The sequence below is a fragment of the Peromyscus californicus genome, unplaced genomic scaffold (genome assembly GCF_007827085.1).
Source record: "Peromyscus californicus insignis strain IS unplaced genomic scaffold, ASM782708v3 Scaffold_4__1_contigs__length_199733344, whole genome shotgun sequence".
Taxonomy (NCBI): Eukaryota; Metazoa; Chordata; class Mammalia; order Rodentia; family Cricetidae; genus Peromyscus; species Peromyscus californicus.
In genome coordinates this window covers 32,236,003-32,257,253 of record NW_026294562.1, presented here as the reverse complement: position 1 = coordinate 32,257,253, position 21,251 = coordinate 32,236,003, and the positions used below count along the sequence as shown (strand labels likewise).

The window sequence follows — 21,251 nt, the reverse complement described above, 5'->3', positions numbered from 1 at the left end:
CATCCTTTATATATAACTCACATCCGATCCCATACGGGTCTGCTAGGCCCTCTAGCACAAGGTAATGATGAGATTGATAAATTATTGATAGTAAATGTGCTAGAGGCCTCAGAATTTCATAAAAAAACATCATGTCAATAGTAAAGGTTTAAAAAAGGATTTTTCCATAACCTGGCAACAAGCCAAGGAAATTGCAAGGAAATATCCTACTTGTTCCTTTTACAATCAAATGCCATTACCAGCAGGATGTAACCCAAAAGGTACTCAGAGGAGTGAAATCTGGCAGATGGATGTGTTTCACTTTGCAGAATTTGGAAAATTGAAATATGTACACCATACCATTGATACTTATTCAGGATTTCAATGGGCAACTGCTTGGAATTCTGAAAAAGCTGATTCTGTAATCATTCATTTGCTAGAAGTTATGGCCATCATGGGTATACCTGCACAAATTAAAACTGACAATGCTCCAGCAATAGAAAGAGACATGTGGCTACCTGGACAGTCACCCAAGGTTCCTCTGTAATGCTGGAGCATCAATTTTCAGCCTACAGGCCTAGACTATCTGAAAGACTTTTCTGTGAAGCAGGAATTTGAAAGACTGTCCTACCTTGTCTTGACCATGTTTGTTAGTCTCCTTCTTTTGTGTCCTGCTTGTCCAATCTGGACATCATACTGTCAGCAGTCAAGGCAAGGGCAATTCCCTGCCCAGTGGCTAACTTAGCCACAACAAAAGCAAACTCCATATGGAGGTTCTTCTATCTTTTTTGAAGTAAATTGGTGCTTCCAGGAGCAGATGTGTCTCACTGTCATGAAAAGTCTTATTAACATTATAAATGCCACATTTTGTAGGTCTCTAAAGTGTTTGAAAACCATCTATCTATTTAAAGTATATCTCTATTTGACCTTAAAAGCATACCTAAGATGACTATAAGTTTGATTGTTATAGATGACTAACTACTAACCTGTATTTCTTTATTATCCTAAACAGCTTTCAAGGACTAGAACTTTACATTACATTTTTTTTTTTTTGGTTTTTCGAGACAGGGTTTCTCTGTGTAGCTTTGCGCCTTTTCCTGGAACTCACTTGGTAGCCCAGGCTGGCCTCGAACTCACAGAGATCCGCCTGTCTCTGCCTCCCGAGTGCTGGGATTAAAGGCGTGCGCCACCACCGCCCGGCTACATTTTTTAATGAACTCTATAGGTACTATACCTTAAACAAGAATAGAAACAAATATACAGTATGTTATAACAAAAATAACCTTAAATTTGTATCAATATACAAAAATCCATACCAACGTAAAATATTTGAGATTAATAGTTGCTTTCAATTTAAAAGTAGATTTAATAATCCATCTTTTTGCCCATCATTTTTATATCTCTTTTTTAAAAATCTTTTTAGAAAAAAGATCCTTGAAGCCAGGCAGTGGTGGCCCACACTTGGGAGGCAGAGGCAGGAGGATCCCTGTGAGTTCAAGGCCAGCCTGGTCTATAAAGCAAGTTCCAGGACAGTCTCCAAAGCTGCACAGAGAAACCCTGTCTGGAAAAAAAAAAAAGAAAGAAAGAAAAGAAAAAGATCCCTGAATCTAACCTCCTTTGTTTACTCCCTGACCATGACCAGTAACAACTTGTAACTGACCCCCCTAAACGATGGCAAACATCCATAACCCTCCAAATGGTCAAAAACCACCCATCCAACCTCTTGGGAATGTGGGCATTGTGTTCTCTAGACTGCTTCCTGTTGTCTGAGGGTGACAGCACCTTTAGGGGACCCTAAGAAAGTTGGGATAATGGTCGAGTCCTAGGAGAGCTAGTTGTGTTATTTTTTGTTTAGTCTCTGTGTGATGGAAAAACATAGGACTTATCTCAAGTTTTGGCTGGATAGTCTGTGAATATGGACCCTCTCAGCTGGCAGCTTTAAAGTTGTTCTGGATGTAGAATTTAGAGGAAACTGTAACAGAGGCATTCTGAGAGGCTGGATCCCTGGGCTACTTGTCTTCATTGGTGTCTGGCCCTTTTGTTCTGAAAACACACAAACTTTTAAAGGTAACATGTACGTGTGTGTGTGTGTGTGTGTGTGTGTGTGTGTGTGTGTGTGTGTGTGTGTGTATTAACACAAGTATGGAATATGTGGTTTGTACAATTAAAACTGATTTTTTGTTGTATGTTTGAGAAGGTAAAAGGAGGCTGTCAACTTTATAAATCTGTTTGGATTGTACAGCCAAACCTCTATCCATGCCATATGAAAAGATGACATAGAATTTAAGTCATCAGGACTCTGGAGTCAACAAGATTTATCATGTCTTATTCAGTCTTAGAGCTGTTCCCATAGTAGAGGAATCAGCATATACTTCACCTGTCCTGTAGTCTTTCTTAGTTTTCCTCTTTATGTCTATAGTCAAAATTTTCAGGAGGTCTCCCCCAGTCAAATTTGGTCTTTATTAATTTTGAGGAGAAGCATAACTTTTTGTTTCCTGTGGAAAGAAAGGCATAACCTGTACCTTAATGCAACATTTTTTTACTTTTTTTACTTTTTGAAGTCAAGACATCTCTAAGTATCTAGGCTGGCTTAATTCAGCAGTCCCTTCCACAATCCAGGTCTCTCAGCAGCTGTCATTTGCTCATCAGCATTCAAAAAATTCACATTCAAAGCCAACAAAGCACCATACAGGATTCAAATGTCCTGTGTATTCCCCATGGCTTAATCTTTTATTACTTTACTCTTTCTTTAAACACTATTATTTTTAAACTATTATATTTTTCTATGACTGTCTATACCCATTTTTTTATTTAGCATCTAAGTACATTTTTAAACACATTGTAACCTGTTCAGAGGTTTTGTCTGCCTTGCTCTGGCGTGTGTGTGTGTGTGTGTGTGTGTGTGTGTGTGTGTGTGTGTGTGTGTGTGTGAGAGAGAGAGAGAGAGAGAGAGAGAGAGAGAGAGAGAGAGAGAGAGAGAGAGAGAGAGAGAGAGAGACTCTGTGTACACATGCATATCTGCAGCCTCCTCTGACCATGTGAGCCAAATCTCAAACTGTTAGGCTACTGCCAGGCAGCTCTGTTTAGCATATGGTGCAAGGTGGCTGGCTCCACCCACCTAGGATCCACAGGCAGCAGCAGCAGCTGCACCTAGCTGTCCCAGTTCTGGGAAGCTGCTGATTCCGGGTTTACCTAGTAAGCCTGGCTGCTCAAGTGCTCAGCTGCACAGCAGGGCCTCTTAAAAGAGCCGCACCTCTGTATACGGAGCCAAGAGACCATGGTCACCAGGAAGCCATGCCAGGAAGTCACATTCAACTCTGTGCTCTGAACGTTTTTCTCTCTTTCTCAGGCCTTATGTGGATATACATGGCCGGCACTGGGCGCTACATGTAAGCCGACTTTTCTTTGGGCTACCAGCTCCTAAATAATGACACGGAGACTTATTAATTATGAAAGCTTGACCTATAGCTTCAGCTTGTTCCTAACTAGCTCTTATAACTTAAATCAATCCATTTCTATTAATCTGTGCTCTATCACACGGTGTTACCTTTCTTTCATCTTGCACCTCCCGTTTTCTCTCTGTCTCCTGACATCTGCGCACCTAGATTCTTCCTCCTCTTCCTTTCTCTCCCCAGAAATCCCACCTATACCTCCTTCCTAGCTATTCGCCATTCAACTCTTTCTTAAACTAATCACAGCAATATATCTTCACACAGTGTACAAATATCCCACAACACTTGCCCTAACCAAGGGAGTTTGAAAAGTTAGGTACTAGCCGGGCGGTGGTGGCGCACGCCTTTAATCCCAGCACTCGGGAGGCAGAGCCAGGCGGATCTCTGTGAGTTCGAGGCCAGCCTGGGCTACCAAGTGAGTCCCAGGAAAGGCGCAAAGCTACACAGAGAAACCCTGTCTTGAAAAACCAAAAAAAAAAAAAAAAAGAAAAGTTAGATACTGACAATGCTAAGTGGTGTTTCCATAGTTCCTGCCCACTACACTTACAACCACACAAAGCAGAACTGGTATGCCTTTCCAGGCACCGAAGACCGCTGTGGGGTTCTACTTCCTGAAATCTGACACTTTTGAAAGCCAAATGAATAAACCCTGAGAAACTGACAGCAGGACCTCTGGCAGCTCAAGGAAAACCCCATACTAGAAAAAGGCTTCACTACCCAGGAGACACCTGTGAGAAAGAGGCAGGAGAGAAATGAACTTCCAGGCAGAGTTGAGCAAAGGACATGGGCAAAGGCTTTGAAGCAGGAGAGTGTGAAGGAACTCAGTTTGCAGAAGTGCAATTAGCTGTAGGCCAGAAGTCCCGCACAGAATGAGTCCCAGGTAGTGGTAGGAAATGGGGCTAGAGAAGGAAGATCTTAAGTGCGCATCAGGACGTATTTCAGAAAAGGGAAGTCTAATTGTGAATAAAATCACTTACGCCTTAAAACACTAACTATATGCATGAGAATGTACTTTAGATGGGCCTGAACCTTGGGGAGGCACATTGGAGAATCTGACTTTTGAGTCACCTAGTGTCCCAGTAAACTTCCATCAATTACAAAATATAGAAATCTATTGAGATTTAGGCACATCATAAAATACCATCCATCAGTGAAAATGGATAGACTACAGTGACAGTATCAACATGGATGGATCTTAGAAACAGTGGGCAAGTCAGGGAGGATTACATAGATGTGATTAAATTTATATAAGGTTCAAAACCAAACCCAACTGAAGAATACATATTCTGTCGGTACACAGGAGGTAAAATCTTATATAGAAAAAAAGGAATGGCTAATCTAAAACGGTGGTGGTGACTAACTGGGCAGAAGAGGAGAACAAGAAGGGCATGCAAGGAACTGTGAGGTCACTGAAATATGTCTTTTCTTAGGCACAGCTGCTAAGTAATTGCTTACTGATGACTATTAAAGGTACATAGACATTTTGTGTGTATGACACATTTCAGAAAGTTTAAGCTAAAGATTTTTTTTTGAAAATGAAGTTTTTTTTCTTTTCAAAGCAATCTAGCTTAGGAGATTAATATCCTGATTTTACAAATAATAACTGTGTATCCTCAGACAATTGTCCTCTAGGCAATGCCTCTTCATGACCTATAAAATTGGGAAGACAGTCTCACAGACATCAATAGCTTTTTATGTGTTTGTAAGGCTGGACTTCTAAACCAGGGCAAGTGAGCTAGGTGCTTAACCCTCATAATATTTTCTTTCTTGCTCCCACCCCTCTATGTGTGTGTGTGTGTGTGTGTGTGTGTGTGTGTGTGTGTGTGTGTGTGTGAGAGAGAGAGAGAGAGAGAGAGAGAGAGACAGAGACAGAGACAGAGACAGAGACAGAGACAGAGAGAGAGACTATCACCTGGTTAGCCTTAACTGTCAATTTGATGTAATCTAGAATTATCTGGGAAGAGAATCTCAGCTGATGCATTGCCTAGATCAGACTGGATTGTGGGCATGTCTATGAGGGATTGTTTTGTTTTGATTGTTAGTTGATGTAGGAGGGCTCAGCCCACTGTGGGCAGCACCTTGTCCTAAGCTGTATATGAAAGTTGGCTGAGCATAAACCTGGCTTCCAGCCAGCAAGCAGGGTCCTTCATGCTCCTCACTGTACTTCTTTTGTTATGAAGCATTTCTTGGTCAGAGGTAATGCTGTGCTGAATATCAAGCAGGCCTGTCTGTAAGTTGCTACTTTAATTCCCTTTAATAATACACTGTGACCGGGAATTGTATATCAAATACGTCCTTTCTCACACAAGGTTACTTTTGGTCAGGGTATTTTCACAGCAACAGAAATGAAACTAGAAAAGTGTATGATGTATACATGTGTAGATACGTATGATGTAGGTATGTATATGTGTGATGTATGTATGTGTGTATGCATGTGCACATTCATGTAGGTGAGAATAGATCTGTGCTTGCCAAGACAAACATGTGAAGGTCAGTCTTTGCCTTCCACCTTGTTTGAGGCAGAGTCTCTTCTCTGTTGCTCACTGTTGCAGTAACAAGTTAGCTGGCCCACAGGGCATTCTCCTGTCTCCACCCCACCTTGCTGTAGGAACACTGAGCCAGCTTTTACATGGGTTCTGGGGATTTGAACTCAGGTCCTCACACTTGTTCAGCAAGTACTTTACCTGTTGAGCCATCTCTTCAGACCTCTAATAGTATTTCTATACCTCCCTCTCAAGAATATTGAGGCTTTAGCCAAGCAGTGGTGGCGTACACCTTTAATCCCAGCACTTGGGAGGCAGAGGCAGGCGGATCTCCATGAGTTCAAGGCCAGCCTGTTCTACAAAGCGAGATCCAGGACAGGCACCAAAACTACACAGAGAAACCCTGTCTCAAAAAAAAAAAAAAAAGAAAGAAAGAAGAAAAAAGAATATTGAGGAGCGAACTAATGTGAAAATATTAGCAATTTCTGGGATGTAGTCAGTAAACATTGGCTGTCTCTATTTGTTGTTTTAATTTTTCTTTTTTGAGACAGGGTTTCTCTGTGTAGTTTTGGTGCCTGTCCTGGATATCGCTTTGTAGACCAGGCTGGCCTCGAACTCACAGAGATCCACCTGGTTCTGCCTCCCAAGTGCTGGGATTAAAGGCATGTGCCACCACCGCCCGGCTTTGTTTTAATTCTTTAAGTTGACATATAAAATAAAGGGTTTCACTCTGGCATTTCCATGCATAAATATCAATATATTTTGTTCTTCCGTTCATTTTATTATTATAGCAGAAATGAACAAAAAGTCACTTCCTCATCTGTCTTTTCTCTCAGAATAGGAAGAAGGAGGAAAGCCTGATCTCAGCTGGGGTAGAACCAGACAGCAGTGTTGACGTCTGCACCTGGCTGATCACTACAGCACTTCTCCAACTTTAAAATACTCATTTTGTGGCATTTTACCATTCTTAAAATCGGAATTTCATCTTAGAAATCAATGTGCAATTTAATATTGTTGGGCTTTCCTTCTAGAAACCTCTTATTAAAGTGAAGACGTGCCCTATAATTGATTGTGCCCCAGGACTGAGGAAATAAAGTAATTATTATGCTGTTGCCATAGCAGGCATGACAGTTTTAAGACAAGAATAGCTAAGCTGCTAGGGAGTGTAGTCCAGGGTGTGGTGGGCTTTTTACATTGCAGCAAATCCACCACAATGATCATAACCTTTAAAAGGTTTGGAAGCTCTATTAATAGCCTTTGTATTTTCAGACACCTGCAGCCTTAGATACAAGGAAGTCGGAATGCTTTGGCCCCAATTGCTGGCTCTATCAATGCCCAGCCTCAGGGCTTTAGCACACAGGCACATATAAACGCTGTTCACGCACGCATGCACACACACAACCCCCACTCTGAATCTGCTCCTAGTTACTTCTGGGAGTCCTCTTTGCTCAGGGTTAACCCTTCTGGTATCTCAGTTCTCTTCTTAGGCAGATAAACACCCTGTACCTAGCCACTTAAGAGAAGGATGCCTGCCACCACTCGGAACCCTGCTCTGACAGAAACCCGGCCTCCTGGTACTCAAGATCTGCATAGTCTGTAGATAAACTTTCCTTTTTTTTCTAATGAGTCACACATACAGAAACATGCCACCAGCTCCTTTGAATGCAGCGTGGCCTACGCCTCTCCTAGAAAGGCATGCAACTCAGAGTGTAGGTTGGAGAGGGTCGTGAGAACCCAGTGGCAATCTCAATCCTGTTCAGCCCCTGCTCCCTTCTAAAGCACCCTCTGAATTTCTAGATCATAAGTAGAGAAACACGCCATGTTCTTTTTTCCTTGGCAGGGGCAAACAACCTATTATCTACCTGCATGTAATGAACCAAGTCTTTTCTGACTTACAGGCCAGCTTTATCTACATTCTGACATTGCCCTTAGGGTTTATTTCCCACAATGCTCTCCTTTCCCAGTATGTAAAGAGGAAACTCTGGTCTAAACGTCTGGACAGGACAGATCTCTGGTGGAGAGGACTGTTTTATTTATATTCAAGAATTTTTATTAATGAAATAGACAGGTTTCTACACATAGCAGAAATTTTCTTCTTTAAAATTTCATTTACTTTTTACATTTGGAGGGACTTTTATAAACCCATCACTCATACTAGGTAAATAATTCAAAGTTTGTTCTTTACTAAATGTAGGTCATTAACAGCTTCGGCTTTGTTATAAACAAAGGATAGAAAAACCACCAGTTCCTAAATTGATTGATGTTGTTGTCTAAATGGATTCAAAAAGCTTTCAGTTTCTGATGAGGAGTTCTGTGTCTTTTTATATCACACAGATAATTTCCTGTTTGCTATATTTACATCTTAAAAGGATGGCTTTTGAAAACAACCGATTAGGAACCCTGTAAATTAAGTGAAGTTTCGTTTAAGAGATCTATCTCAAAATATAAATGCTTTTGGATATAGTTAAACATAAGCCAATAAAATAGAATGTTTCACTGTGGCACTTATTTATCTAGGTTTACTCAGGAGGTGAGAACACTGCCAACTAGGAGCCCTCCTTTGAGAAGCCGTGTCTTGATCTAGGATCTGGAAACCATGTGTTAGAAATGGGCCAACTCAGCTTTCCTACGAGAAAGAAACATTACTGTATCAAATGGAATCAAAGCTAACAAAGAATTGTATTTTTAACCGAAGAGTGGAGAAACATAAACACGAGAGAATGGACAATGAGGTTAGTGGTCAAAACAATCCAACGAGGGAAAAAAATCCGGTAATTTGAAATAGGAATTCTGAATGATCAGTGTATGGTCCAGGTTAACTAGCTTAAATCCAGGGGCTTTTTGCTTTTAAAACCTTTAATTATCAGCTGGGGATGAGCAGAGAGCACTCAGAGTCTGGAAGTACTTTTGAAACCACTAGAGTTTAAACAGGCAAAGGAGGAAAAGTCTATCCAGGAACAAAACGGTGTTTAGGGACGTGTTGCTGTACTTCTCAGAACTTCATACACACAGCCAAATCCCACACCAACCCTCATACTCTCAGTAAAGAATTTATCCTTTTTTTGGTTGTGAGCCTAGCCTTTAACGGCTGAGCCATCTCTCCAGCCCGCAATTATCCTTTTTTAAACCAGGGAAGCACACCTCCCAAGTAAAAAATAATAAGCACTACCAGGTGGGGTGAAAGGGTTATTGAATATAAACCCGAGAGGGCTAAAGTTGGCTCAGATGCAGAGACACAGACATGGGTACAGCAAATTCCTGAAGTGTGTGGAGGGGTGTATTATGTTCCACCATGTCCTGCTTGCAAAGACAAGCAGAATACTCAACAAGATCGCTAGGACTAAGACTTGATCAAGGCTATTTCCTGGGAATAGGACAAGGAGCTGAGTGACACTAGACACGTGATCTCTCTGGGTTTGTGATCTGATTCCTCGGCCTGTGAGTTAAAAACTCTGGGTGAATTGAGGGAAGAAGTGGGTTGCCCTATCAGACTCCATCTAATTGGCTCTGGTTTGCTGGACAGACCAGCTCCCACAACTGGCAACCATTAAATGTAGACAGACATGCTTTCAGAAATATGAATAGATGCAGGTAGGGAAAGGAAACACAGCTGCAGTATTAAAAAGCCATGCTGTCCATTGCAAACGTTTTATCCCTAAATTCTCAAGGTACAACAGTCTTTGCATTCAATGCGCTTAATTCTAAAACAAAGCAAAACCCAAACCAACCAAACAAAACCCACTATTACAGATTTACTGTTCCCATCTACTCATCGCTCAAAATAAGCCCATCATGGCTGCCCAGACTTACTCTCTGAATACCGCTTTGCAGCCTTCTGGCACTGCTGATACTTCACTGGGATTGTATTACCCACTACTGATTACTTTCAAGTCTATCTTAAGAGTCCATAGAGGTTCTCTGGGCTCCTTTGGAAACCTGGGTCAAGAAGACAGGGAGGCGGGCAAGGCTGGAAGTTTTGAACTCCACACCCCATCTTATTTACTTATGTTTTGGGTTTCCTCTTAAAGTTCTGTTAGAGTAACCTCTTACTGATTTCCAAGGGTTTGAAAAACGCTCATAGTAGAAAAGGGTCGCCACACAATTTGGTATGAACACCTGGCCCATGTCACTACTGCTAGAGGAAAAGATTTCTCTCAGTAATAATCTGGGCTCTGCCTACCTCACAAGGTCCTTGTGATGCAGAAACAATCCACCCAAACACCTCCTCCGAGCAGCCAGCAATTGAGCGAGGAGCTGAATGACTGGCAGCCCTTTGGGCCGGAAGTCCCACCTCTGTAGCGTCCATTTCCCCCACACCCAACCCCTACCAACCGGAAGTGGGTCCCCACGCAAAGCATCCACTTCTCTGGCAAGGATAAAGGCTGGCTAGCTAGCACATGAGTTTTGCTGCCCAAGATATGGACCCGTCTCATCCAGAGTCCTTTTCCACTGGCGAGAAGTCTGAGCCTGTAGGCCTAGACTGCAACCCCACCAACCCCATCTGTTTCTCCACAAACCAAGGACTGGACTCTCTCTACCAAGAACTGGACCTGGACTCCCTGGACGAAGACGTTTCCCTGTCTGCTCCAGATGCCATGACAGAGACTTCTGCGTCCACAAATGAATCCCACCCAGCTTCAGAACCAGATTTGACGGAGGCTGAACAAATGGAGCTTAAATCTGAGCTCACTAAATTGGAGGAAGAGATCCTAACATTACATGACGTGCTGGCAGCCAAGGAGAAGCGATGTGAGGAACTCCGGAGGAAGTTAGGCTGCATGGCCTTGGTGGGACTGAGGCAGAATCTGTCCAAGAGATGGCATGATGTCCAGGCCTCCAACACCTGCATGAAGCAGAAGACTTCGACCGCCCTGTCCTCGGTGGGCTCTGCCATCTGTAGGAAGCTTGAAGACATGAAGAAGTCATCTACTTTCAGATCTCTTGAAGGGCTGATGGGGACAGTCAAGTCAAAAGTTGCAGGTGGCAGAGAGCTTGGCAGTGGCCTTCTTTCTTCACTGGCGAGTGGCAGTGATCCATACTCAGTTCCGAGGAGTGGATATGAATCCGTTCCAGTGCCTGGAGATCAACTGCTTTCTGTCCCGAAGCCAGAGTAAGCCCTTTGTTAGCCTTGCTTGGCTGCCAAACCAGTACAGAAACCCTCTTCCCGCATCACACTTACCAAACAAAATTAAGCAAACAACTAACAATGAAAAAGCTATTATAATTCTGGACAAGGGCACAGTCCAGTTTTGATAACAGGAATACCCATTTGTGTATAGATATTTGCTGCTCTTACATGAAGGCGAAGCCCAAGTTTTATAGTCATTACTGACACAAGTTTGTAGATCTAGAATGCATCTCTGTGAGCTTTGCTGAGATTACTTTGAACAGACAGGGTCATGGCTCCAGAGGAGTCCTAGACCAGATCCCAAACTCTTTGGAATATTAGCCTATCCAAAGGTCAGAGAGATTTGTATTTGGGAAAAGGTGTGAAATAACCTGGCTATGTATTCTGCCTATGTCCTTCAAGCACCACTTGACCTACAACCTTTATTTTCTTAGTGCTGGGGATATAGTCACGTGCCCCACACAGGCTGTACAATTTCTCTACTCCTGAACTACATCTCTGGCCTCATAGCTTTTATTTTTACAGTACAGTCAAGAAAACTGTCCATCTCAAGGCCCCTAGAAAAGTGGGAAAAAATATGAGCCACTGATTGCTAATCTAAAGCTATACGTATTACAAAACTTTATTTTTCACAGTGGTCAGTTCAGCAAATCAAATTAGCTTTAATTCAGGTGATTACTATTTTGGACTCAAAGTGGAAATGCAAATTTACATTGCGTGTGCTTTTGTTCTCTTTGTATGTTAAAGTTGGGGTTCAAAGTTTAACCCTTGTGGCAGCATGTCTCCACCACAAGTTGCTTCTTCTTCTGCAGCAATTGCTAATTAGTAATCACCTTCAGCTAAGGGACAGGAGGGACGCAATGTAGCCAGATTTAAGAAAGGTAAGCCTCCCCACCTCCATCTTAAATATTTTGAAAGAATACCAGCCCCCTGTGATACTGACGGTTATGCCTTTGAATTGGCCTAATTAACTGAATGTATATCACTAGTCTGCTGGAGTCTAAACCCACCCTTGGTTTTAACTTCAACTCAGAAGGAAGAAGGACTCAGCCAACCCTCCTAAAGTAGCAGATTAATAGGAACCTGTAGGAACTTGGGTTTGAGTTTGTTCAAACTTTCTAGTATCAGATTTTCACAGGAACTATGTTTTGGTTTTGGTTTTGGTTTAGGTTTATGTTTGGGTTTTGTTTCTTGTTTCCTCTTTCAAAACATCCATCCGGTAGCTTCCTTCTTCCCCCCCACCACACTGTCTGAAATAGGAGTTTGTGTAGCCTTGGTTCACAGCAGGCTGCTATTTGCTTGAGTACATCTCAATAACCCACCATTGCCTACAAGTTGGCCTTCCTGTCCGAGCACCTGGTCCTCTTTTGCTGTTTCTTGAGTATTTCTTTTGCATCCCTTTTGTTCTTTAAAGTGAAACTAAATACTGCTGTCAAGGCAGAAGCTCCTGGTAAAACTGTATGGCCGTTGATAAATCCCAGCTCTCCAGAGTCCCAAAGGCCAAATTGTGCTTGGATTAAAATAAGATGTACAAGTCTTTTGAGTGTTTATTTCTTGGGTTATTATAGTTATTGACTAAGATAGTTTTCTAGGCTGGAGAACAAAAGACAAATCAACAAGAAAGAATGAAAAGTAAGCCAATGGGCAGCAACCCACACGTCAGAAAGGCTTGCGTTGTGGACAGTCTCTTTGGTACCGTGGGACAAACCTGAAATATAGTCTCTTTTATTTAATAACTCATAAGAATGATAGAACTTTTTTTCAATAATTTTTTTGAAATGGGGTCTCACTAGATAATAGCCCAGAATATCCTCAAATTTTTGATCCTCCTGCCTCAAACTTCTGAGTACTGGGATTACAGTCATGTCCCACTGTGTCTGAACATCTTCAATAAATTCTCAATTCCATGAGACCAGTAAAGCACATTTCTGATTTTGTTGATCAGTCACTATCCTACCATGTCTAAGTTAAAGTAAATAGTCAATAAATTCTCATTAAATTAATGGAAGAATATCACACATTTTAGATACCAAATCTGGGATCCAAGAGATTATTAACAATATAAACTGGCACAGGAACCTCCTGCTTTTAAACAAAAAATAATCTTTGTTAAAGGTATTTTAGGTATTTGAAGATAAATAGGCCTTCCTGTGTATTAGGAGCTATGTGAGGTCATGAAGGCACAGAGGTTATGTAGACATGGTCCATGTTCTCTAGAAACACTCAGATTGTTGAATCATTGTGATTATACTGTGGTAGGTGCCTAAACAGAGCTGTGTGGCATAGACAAAGTCCTATGCAAAGTTGTGTTCATTTCTGTCTTGGAAAGTCAGTAAAGACTACAGAGGCAACCATGGTGGCCAACATATTTGGGGGTCTGAGACAGGGGATTCAGAGCTTGAAGCCAACCTGAACTAGACAGGGAGACCATGTCTAGGAGGGAAATAAACTTCATAGAAGCATAAAATCTAAAAAAAAAAAAGAGTAGAATTTCACCAGACAGACACAAGTAGAGTATTTATATGGTGTGCGGAAGAACTGAGCCATGAAGGAATGTACCAGAAGACATATGCCCGGAAATACCTGGAAGTCACTGAAGCCAGGAAAGGAAGGGAGTGGTGAGTGATGGGTATGGAAAAGAGCAGGCACCGAATCATCAGTAAGTAGTCCTCCACAGTGCTGCAGGCAGCGGTACTTAACCCCGGAGGAAACAAGCAGGGCTCAGAGCATTTCACTTCAAAGGGGACAGTGGCCAGAGAAGTAGACTGAGAACCACTTAAGAGGAAGAATCTCCCAAGAAGAAACAGATGAATACGTTTGCAAGATAATAAGAATGTATAACTATGAAACAGAAACAGCACACTCATTTTGCTTTTGGATTTTAAAAGGATTTCAGCATAGCTGTAACAATGGCGGGAGGGGTCATATAAAATGCCATCACAAACATGGGTATGCTTTATAAAGGTTTCTCTCTATTTCCATTTTTTTCCAATCTGCTTCTACAACATGTGTTGGGTCCCCTCCATTCTTTGTGTCCTGGACCTTCATAATCACCTCTATTCACTTAGACCTTTGGATTTTGTAGTTTAGTATAAATCTATTTAACTTAAATTAATAATTTTAAGATGCAATTGCCAACAACTCTTGGAATGTATGTGTGTTCAAAGATGCCCATTGCTAGGTTGGCTCAACCTGAGAAGCACTGGCTGCAGAATAATGAACAAAATTCCCCAGGGCTTGCCATGTTCTGGGCTTGCATCACCCATATTAGCAGAACTATGAGATTAGAGAGTTGAGAATCGAAGGCAGCTTAAACAATCAGGCCCTCCACCATCACGTGTTGAAATCCTAACTGCCACGATGATGATACTGGGAGATGTGACCTATGGGGAAGCAATTAATTCTCCTGAGTATTCTTTTTTTGATGTGGAATTGTTTTTCTTTCTTTTTTTACATTCCTACTGCAGTTTCTCCTCCTTCCTCTCCCCATCTCCCCTCTACCCCCCCCCCCATCCACTCCTCCTCTGTTTGTATTCGGAAAAGGGCAGGCCTCCCATGGATATCAACTAAATATGACATACCAAGTTGCAATAAGACGAGGCACCTCCCCTCGTATTAAGGCTGGAGCACCCCAGTTTTTATGAATATTCTTATAAGTGGGTTCAAGGACACGTTTGCCCTTTGCACTGTAGGAAAACAAAACAAAAAAGCACCATCTATGCATTAGGAAACAGTGAGTCTTCTGCCTCAATCTTGGATTTCTTGACCTCCAAAACAAGTTTCTCTTGTTCATAAGCCAGTTTACAGAATTTTGTTATAGCAGCTTAAATGGACCAAGATACAAGAGTTGAATGTTGTGCCTCCCATGTCACATGCTCCATGGCAAGGATGGGACTAGATCACCAAGCCTCATATAGAGTAGCGCTATACATGCCCTACATACCACAGCATTACTTTCAAAAAAATTCACCAGAAACTTCTGGAGGCTTCTATAGCACTTGCTACATGATCCATTAAAAATTGCAAAATTCCAGATTTGAGGAAAACCTATAATTATCGCTGAGAGGTAGGCTGTGACTGCTGACCCAGACCTGCGCAGGTTGCCTGACCAGGTTAAGTGGATTTGATGGCCTCACCCACTAAGGGAATATTGATGTCATGTATTGATGCCGCTAAGGAGTAGAGCCAGTTGCAACAGGATTATAGAATTACAATTCTTGCATGAACTCAAGTATGTGAAAAAAGGATGAGCAATACTCTATCAAACTGACTGTAAGCCAGGCGGTGGTGGTGGTGGTGGCGGCGGCGGCGGCGGCGGCGGCGGCGGCGGCGGCGGCGGCGGCGGCGGCGGCGGCGGCGGCGGCGGCGGCGGCGGCGGCAGCAGCAGCAGCGGTGCACGCCTTTAATCCCAACACTCAGGAGGCAGAGGCAGGCAGATCTTTGTGAGCCAGCCTGGTTTACAGAGCGAGATCCAGGAAAGGTGCAAAGCTACACAGAGAAACCCTGTCTCAAAAACAAAACAAAACAAACTGACTGTAGAGAGATGATTGGAAAGAAAGGTGTTGAAAAAGCACAGCAATTCTGTCTTCTGACCCAGACAACAATTTCACTGGCAAAGTCATTGGATGGGATAATTCATGGACTCTGGAAACTTCTGAAGCACTTCAACCTTAGGTTGGACTGTAAAGTGTGGTTAATCTTAATAAATTCTGATTCCTAGCAGCTGACCCTTTGTGTCAGGCAGCTAAGTATATGCTCATTGAGTGTTCTGAATACAGCTTGTAGGAGCTGGGTTGGGCAAAGAGGACTGTGTCTTCCAAATGCTGAACACCTGTGCTTTGAGTGTTGCTTGCTGTGTCTGATCACAGACGTATACATGAGGAAAAAATGGACAGCCAATATTGTTTTAGCTCCCATTGTTGCTCTGGCCACTCCCTCTGGCAAAAGTGATATCTGGGGTATTTAACAGGCCAATACACAGAGACTAAGGATGTAATGTAGTGGTGGGTAACTTGACAAGCATTGTCAAGGTCCTAGACTTGATCACCAGCACCACAAAAAGAAAGGAAAGAAGGAAGGGAAGGAGGGAGGAAGGAAAGAACAGGAGAAGTAAATAAAAATGTAAAGAAAAATTAAAAACAAAATTAGCACAATTTTTTCACCATTTTTTTATTGATTTTCTTTTGGAATTTCACATCATACGCACCATCACACACACTTCGCAGTCCTTCCAGGATGCTCACTGGAGTATGGTCAAACTCTCAGTGGCCTGCTCCTTAAAACAGAACTGGGACCTCCCCCTCCCACACCCCTGCCTGAAGCCATCTATTGTGGAGAGCTACACTTCAGCATCCTTATCACACTTACGAGTTTTCTTTGATAGCTTCCTGTTTAGGCTGTCACTTTGGGGAGGTTAGGGGGTTAGGGTTGTTGCAGAAGCCTTCCATGTCCCTCTTTCTCAACTGCATCTGCAGTCATCATATCACTGCCAAAGTAGCTTCCTTGCTCTTTACAGCCAGCAGGAGCACAGATCATAGGCTTCTATGTGTTGTTCTCTGGAGACAGCACAGGCCATGAACACAGCTCCCAGCCACAGTAGGACCATGGACAAGGCCCTTGGAGATAGCCCAGACCATAGACATCAGCATGGATTCAGGCTGTAGCACAGACCATGTGAGGGAGACTAGCTCTCTCTTTTTCCTCCAGGGTACTCTTGAGGAGGGATAAGTGAGAAATATTAGATACAAATATAGAGGAGAGAGACAGTTAGAAAACACAGGATAGCTTGAGAGGGCCTGGATCCTAATCTACCAGCCCCTTCTGTCTACTCAAGGGCCTTTTAGGGGAATGCCAAGGGGTAGAGCAAAAGACCTCCCCCCAGCACAGCCAAGTGCAGACCATCCCAAACACTGGTGACCTTGCACATGGTCAAGCCATCCCCTAATGCAGCCCTGCTGGGTAAAGCAAGCTCAGATCTCACTAGAAAACCTTTGTGGGTTCCCACAACCATGGACATCCATATGGCCTTTGGTGGTAACATGGGCCATAAACATCAACACAGACCCTGACTGCAGTAAGACAATTGACCCAGACACGGCCCTCTGCAGCAGCATGGACCTGGACATCACCATGGCCTCAGGTAGCAGTGCAGGTCACTCAGATCAGTATGGCTCCAATGGCCCACAAACATCAACATGGCTTCAGGTGGCAGCATAGGCCACAGATATCCACATGGCCTTCAGTGGTAGCATGGGCCATGGATGTCAACACAGACCCTAGCTGCAGCAGAGCCTCAGACTCAGACATGGCCCTTGGAGGCAGCTCAGACCCAGACATTACCATGGCCTCAGGTGCCAGTGCAGGCCATACACATCAACATGGCCCCTAACGGCAGCATGGCCCACAGACACCAAGATGGCCTCAGGCCGTGGCATGAACCATGGACATCCACTTGCACTAGGTAGTAACACCAGCCTTGGACATCAACCCAGCTCCAGCCACATCAGGGTCACTGACCTACACATGGCCCTCAGGGGGCATCACGGACCATGGTGGTCCTTCAGGGAGGTCCAATCCAGAAAGTGAATTGTTCCTCATCTTGGGCCTCTCTCATTACCCAGAGCCAGGGCAATTCTGCAGCGGGGCAGCATGTATGGGGGCTGAGTCTGCAGGCAGCTGCACGCCACTCTGCCAACTCCACTGGCAACCTCAGCCCTTTCCCACGTCTCCATCACCCAAATTCATTCTTCTTCATAGTGGCACCTGTGGCCCCCAAGCCTGAGAGAGTGAAGGGGTGTGTCTGAAAATTTTTTAAACTTGCATATAAGGAAGAGCACAAGATGATGGTTGCATCTGTCCAGGAAAAGTCCTAGTAGACCTTAAGCGTACTCATTAGGCTGATCAGCAGGATAGACTACAACGATCAAGAAGAAAAAACAATAAATGTCAACAACCATGAAAGAAAATACATACACACTGAATAAGAGTAGAGAATCTGATTTCCAGAGCTACCATACTATTAGTACCAAATGTCTACTTTTCAACAACCACCAAATACTAACAAGTCGTAATATGTATGAAGAAACAAAAAAAACTGTAGTATATTCAAAGGATGACGATAAATGAAAACAAAATCCCTGAGAAACACCTAGTGGGTGTATACTAAGCAAGCACTTTTAAAACAAGTTTTTGAGATGCTCAAGGGACTAACGGGAGATTGGGAGAAAGTCACAAAAAGGCAATGCAAGGAATCATGATAAAGCTATGGAAAACCTAAAAAAAAAAAAGAAAAGAAAAGAAAAGAAATCTGGAGCTGAAAAGTACTGTAAACAAAGTGAAGATGCATTTCAGAGATTCAAAGGAAGCTCTGCCATGAAAAAAAAATCAATGAATCTGAAGACTGAAATTAAGTATTACTGAGTCTGAAGGAAAGTGAACAGAGTCTAAGGGGTGGGATGTCTTCAAGTAAACCAATATATACAATGTGAAGATTCCAGAAGAAGAAAAGAAGGAAAAGGGACAGAGGAGGAAAAAGAGGAGGAAATGCAATGTAGCTGCAAAAATTTCTAGAGAACATAAAAAATTGAACACCACAATCAAGTTGGTGTTATTCCAGGATGCAGAGATGTTCAACATAACAATTGATAAACATGAAACAGCATGTAAATAGAGTCAAGTATAAGACCACAAATCATCTCAATGGATGCAGAGAAAAAATAGAAAGAGAAAGAACAGGAAGGGATGGGCAGAGAGAAGATAACAGCCAAGTAACAGTGAAGAGCATGAATGTATGTACCCAAGATCAACAAACTTCTAAGTAGATGAACTCTAAGAAGTTCACCCCCAACATTATCATCAAACTTTTCAAAACCCAAAGCAGAGAATGTTGAACACAGTAAGTGGACAGCTCGTCACGTGTAGGGGATGTAAATAAAATCATCAGATTTCTAATATAAACATCGGAAGTGAGAAAGCCACTGCTTTAAAAATGATACCAAAGGCTGATGAGATGGCTCATTGGGTAGCGGTACTTGATGCCAAGGCTGATGACCGAAGTTTGATTCCCAGAACCCACCTGGTGGAAGGAGAGAACCTACTCCCAGAAGTTGTCCTTTGACCTCCATATGCATGCCACAGCACTTATTCACCTACGCACATACACCCACACACAAAATAAATATAATGTAAAAAATGCAGCAAACTCCCAACAAATAAAAGCTCAGGACATAATGGCTTCACTGGTGAATTCTACCAAACATTTAAAGAATAAATGGCAATTCATCTCAGGATTTTTCAAAAAAAACTTTAAGAGGAGAAAATACTTAACTAGCTCTTTGGATGAGGTACCCAATCCAAAGCCACTACAAGAAAATAGAACTGCAGACCAGTGTCTCTGTTGACACTGCTGTTTGTTGATGATCTTCAACAGAATTGTGGCAAAATAAATTAAATGGTATATTAATGGACTATATACCATGACCAAATGGGATTTCTGAACTACCAGGATGGTTCAATATATAAAACTTTGTCAATAGTCATCTCAACTGACGCAAAAAGTGTGTGTGACAAAATTCAATACCTTTCATGGTTGAAAAAAAAAACCTCAAAAAATTAGGAATAAAATCAAATTACCCGACAAAATAAAAACCATATTTGAAAAACCAACACCAACAACGTGGAAGAGTGCACACTTCTCCAGGAAGCCCGTAGCAGGCATTGAGAGAGTTATGGAGCCTCATAAAGTGGCTTGCCTGTTCACCACCACGGAGGCGGGGAGGTGGGGTAGAGGAGAACCAGTGAGCTGTAGTTTGCAGTTAGAATGGGGCGGCACAATAACAAATATCATTTCAACAAAAGTCCAAGGAAACCAGATCCAAACTAATGAGGCGTCTGGAGTCCCTATACACACAAGCGCCGGAAGGCAGAGGAGGTCTAACCTGCAGTATAACTAGCTGGAAGGCGTTTGCCTGCTTCATTTCAGGGGGTGTCTTCAAGACCTTTGACTCTTTCCATTCTGGCATTCTCTTATCCTTATCTCAGACAGGACTGTGGTGATCAGGGTTTGATAACTAAGCCTGATCTGCACCATCAGAATCTTCTCTCCCTCTTAGAGCTTGAGAACCCTAGAAAAGAATTCTACACATTTCCTCACCTCCCATCACCCACACCTCCTCCCCGAAGCAGCTCAAGGAGTCTCCCTATGCTGTGCTTAGATGTGGGTGTGTTTTAAATGAGCTCATCCCACTGTCTGCCACTTGAATTTTCACCAGTGTCCCTTGTCTCTTTTTTGTTTTTTGTTTTTGTTTTTCAAGACAGTGTTTCTCTGTATTGTTTTGGTGCCTGTCCTGGATCTTGCTCTATAGACCAGGCTGGCCTTGAACACACAGAGATCCGCCTGCCTCTGCCTCCCGGGTACTGGGATTAAAGGTTTACGCCACCAATGCCCAGCTATCCCTTGTCTCTTTTGATGATGTCTTTTGGGGAGTGTGGTAGTGGACGGTCTCACTATGTAGCCCTAGGGAGCCTTGAATTCACAGAGATCCTCCTACTTCCACCCAACAGCAGGCTTTTGATAGTGTCTTAACTAAGGATGATGCCTCTCAGATACCTTTAAGTTCTTTCCTTAGAGGTTTCTGAGTAGCTGTCCCCAGCCCTGGAATCTCTGGCTCTTCAGGACGGTGTTTGGAGCAAAGGAGAATGAGAAAATCTGTAACATTTCTTCTTCTGGCCATTGCTTCTCTACACTAGGGGAGACTATGACACATGAACTCCAGTTCCCAACATCACCCCCTCCCCTTTGATCATGTTCTTACCCCAAACCTTTCTTTATTAGCCAACAGATTTTGAAAAAAAAAAAGTTTGTGAGAGCCTAAAACTAGGTTTCCCTTGAAGTGTAGGCAAGCCAAGCATGAGTTCCTTAAGGAGAAAAAGAGTTACCATTAACCAGGATTCACTTTAGTCTGTAGACCCTACTTAAAATATGATGGCCTAGAGTATGGAGAAAGTTGTGTATTCATTTCAAAAGCCAGGGAACTATGGATGGCTCTTTTTTAGTTCAAAATCAGAAGACAGATGCTTCTCTCTGAAGGAAGAGGCTGTTTGTGGCAGGGTTAGTGAAAACAAAGGGAGAAACTGAAGCAGAGTTTCTAAAACTGAGCAAGAAAAATGTTATAGCTTCTCACAACGCTTGTCAGCCCAGCCCAAAGCTCT

The 21,251-nt window shown here is 42.8% G+C and overlaps 1 protein-coding gene across 1 annotated transcript; it reads left to right on the top strand.

The window, feature by feature from the left end:
* The first annotated feature begins 10,276 nt into the window (after positions 1 to 10,276).
* Tpd52l3 (TPD52 like 3) lies at positions 10,277 to 11,028 on the top strand. The gene has a single exon (XM_052713783.1). It carries the CDS (start codon positions 10,312 to 10,314, stop codon positions 11,026 to 11,028), a length of 717 nt encoding a protein of 238 aa, XP_052569743.1. The 5' UTR covers positions 10,277 to 10,311.
* Positions 11,029 to 21,251: the final 10,223 nt, after the last annotated feature.

What these genes read in the sequence shown, in the direction of transcription:
- Tpd52l3 (XM_052713783.1), top strand. Translation starts at nt 10,312, where the DNA reads ATGAGTTTTGCTGCCCAAGATATGGACCCGTCTCATCCAGAGTCCTTT.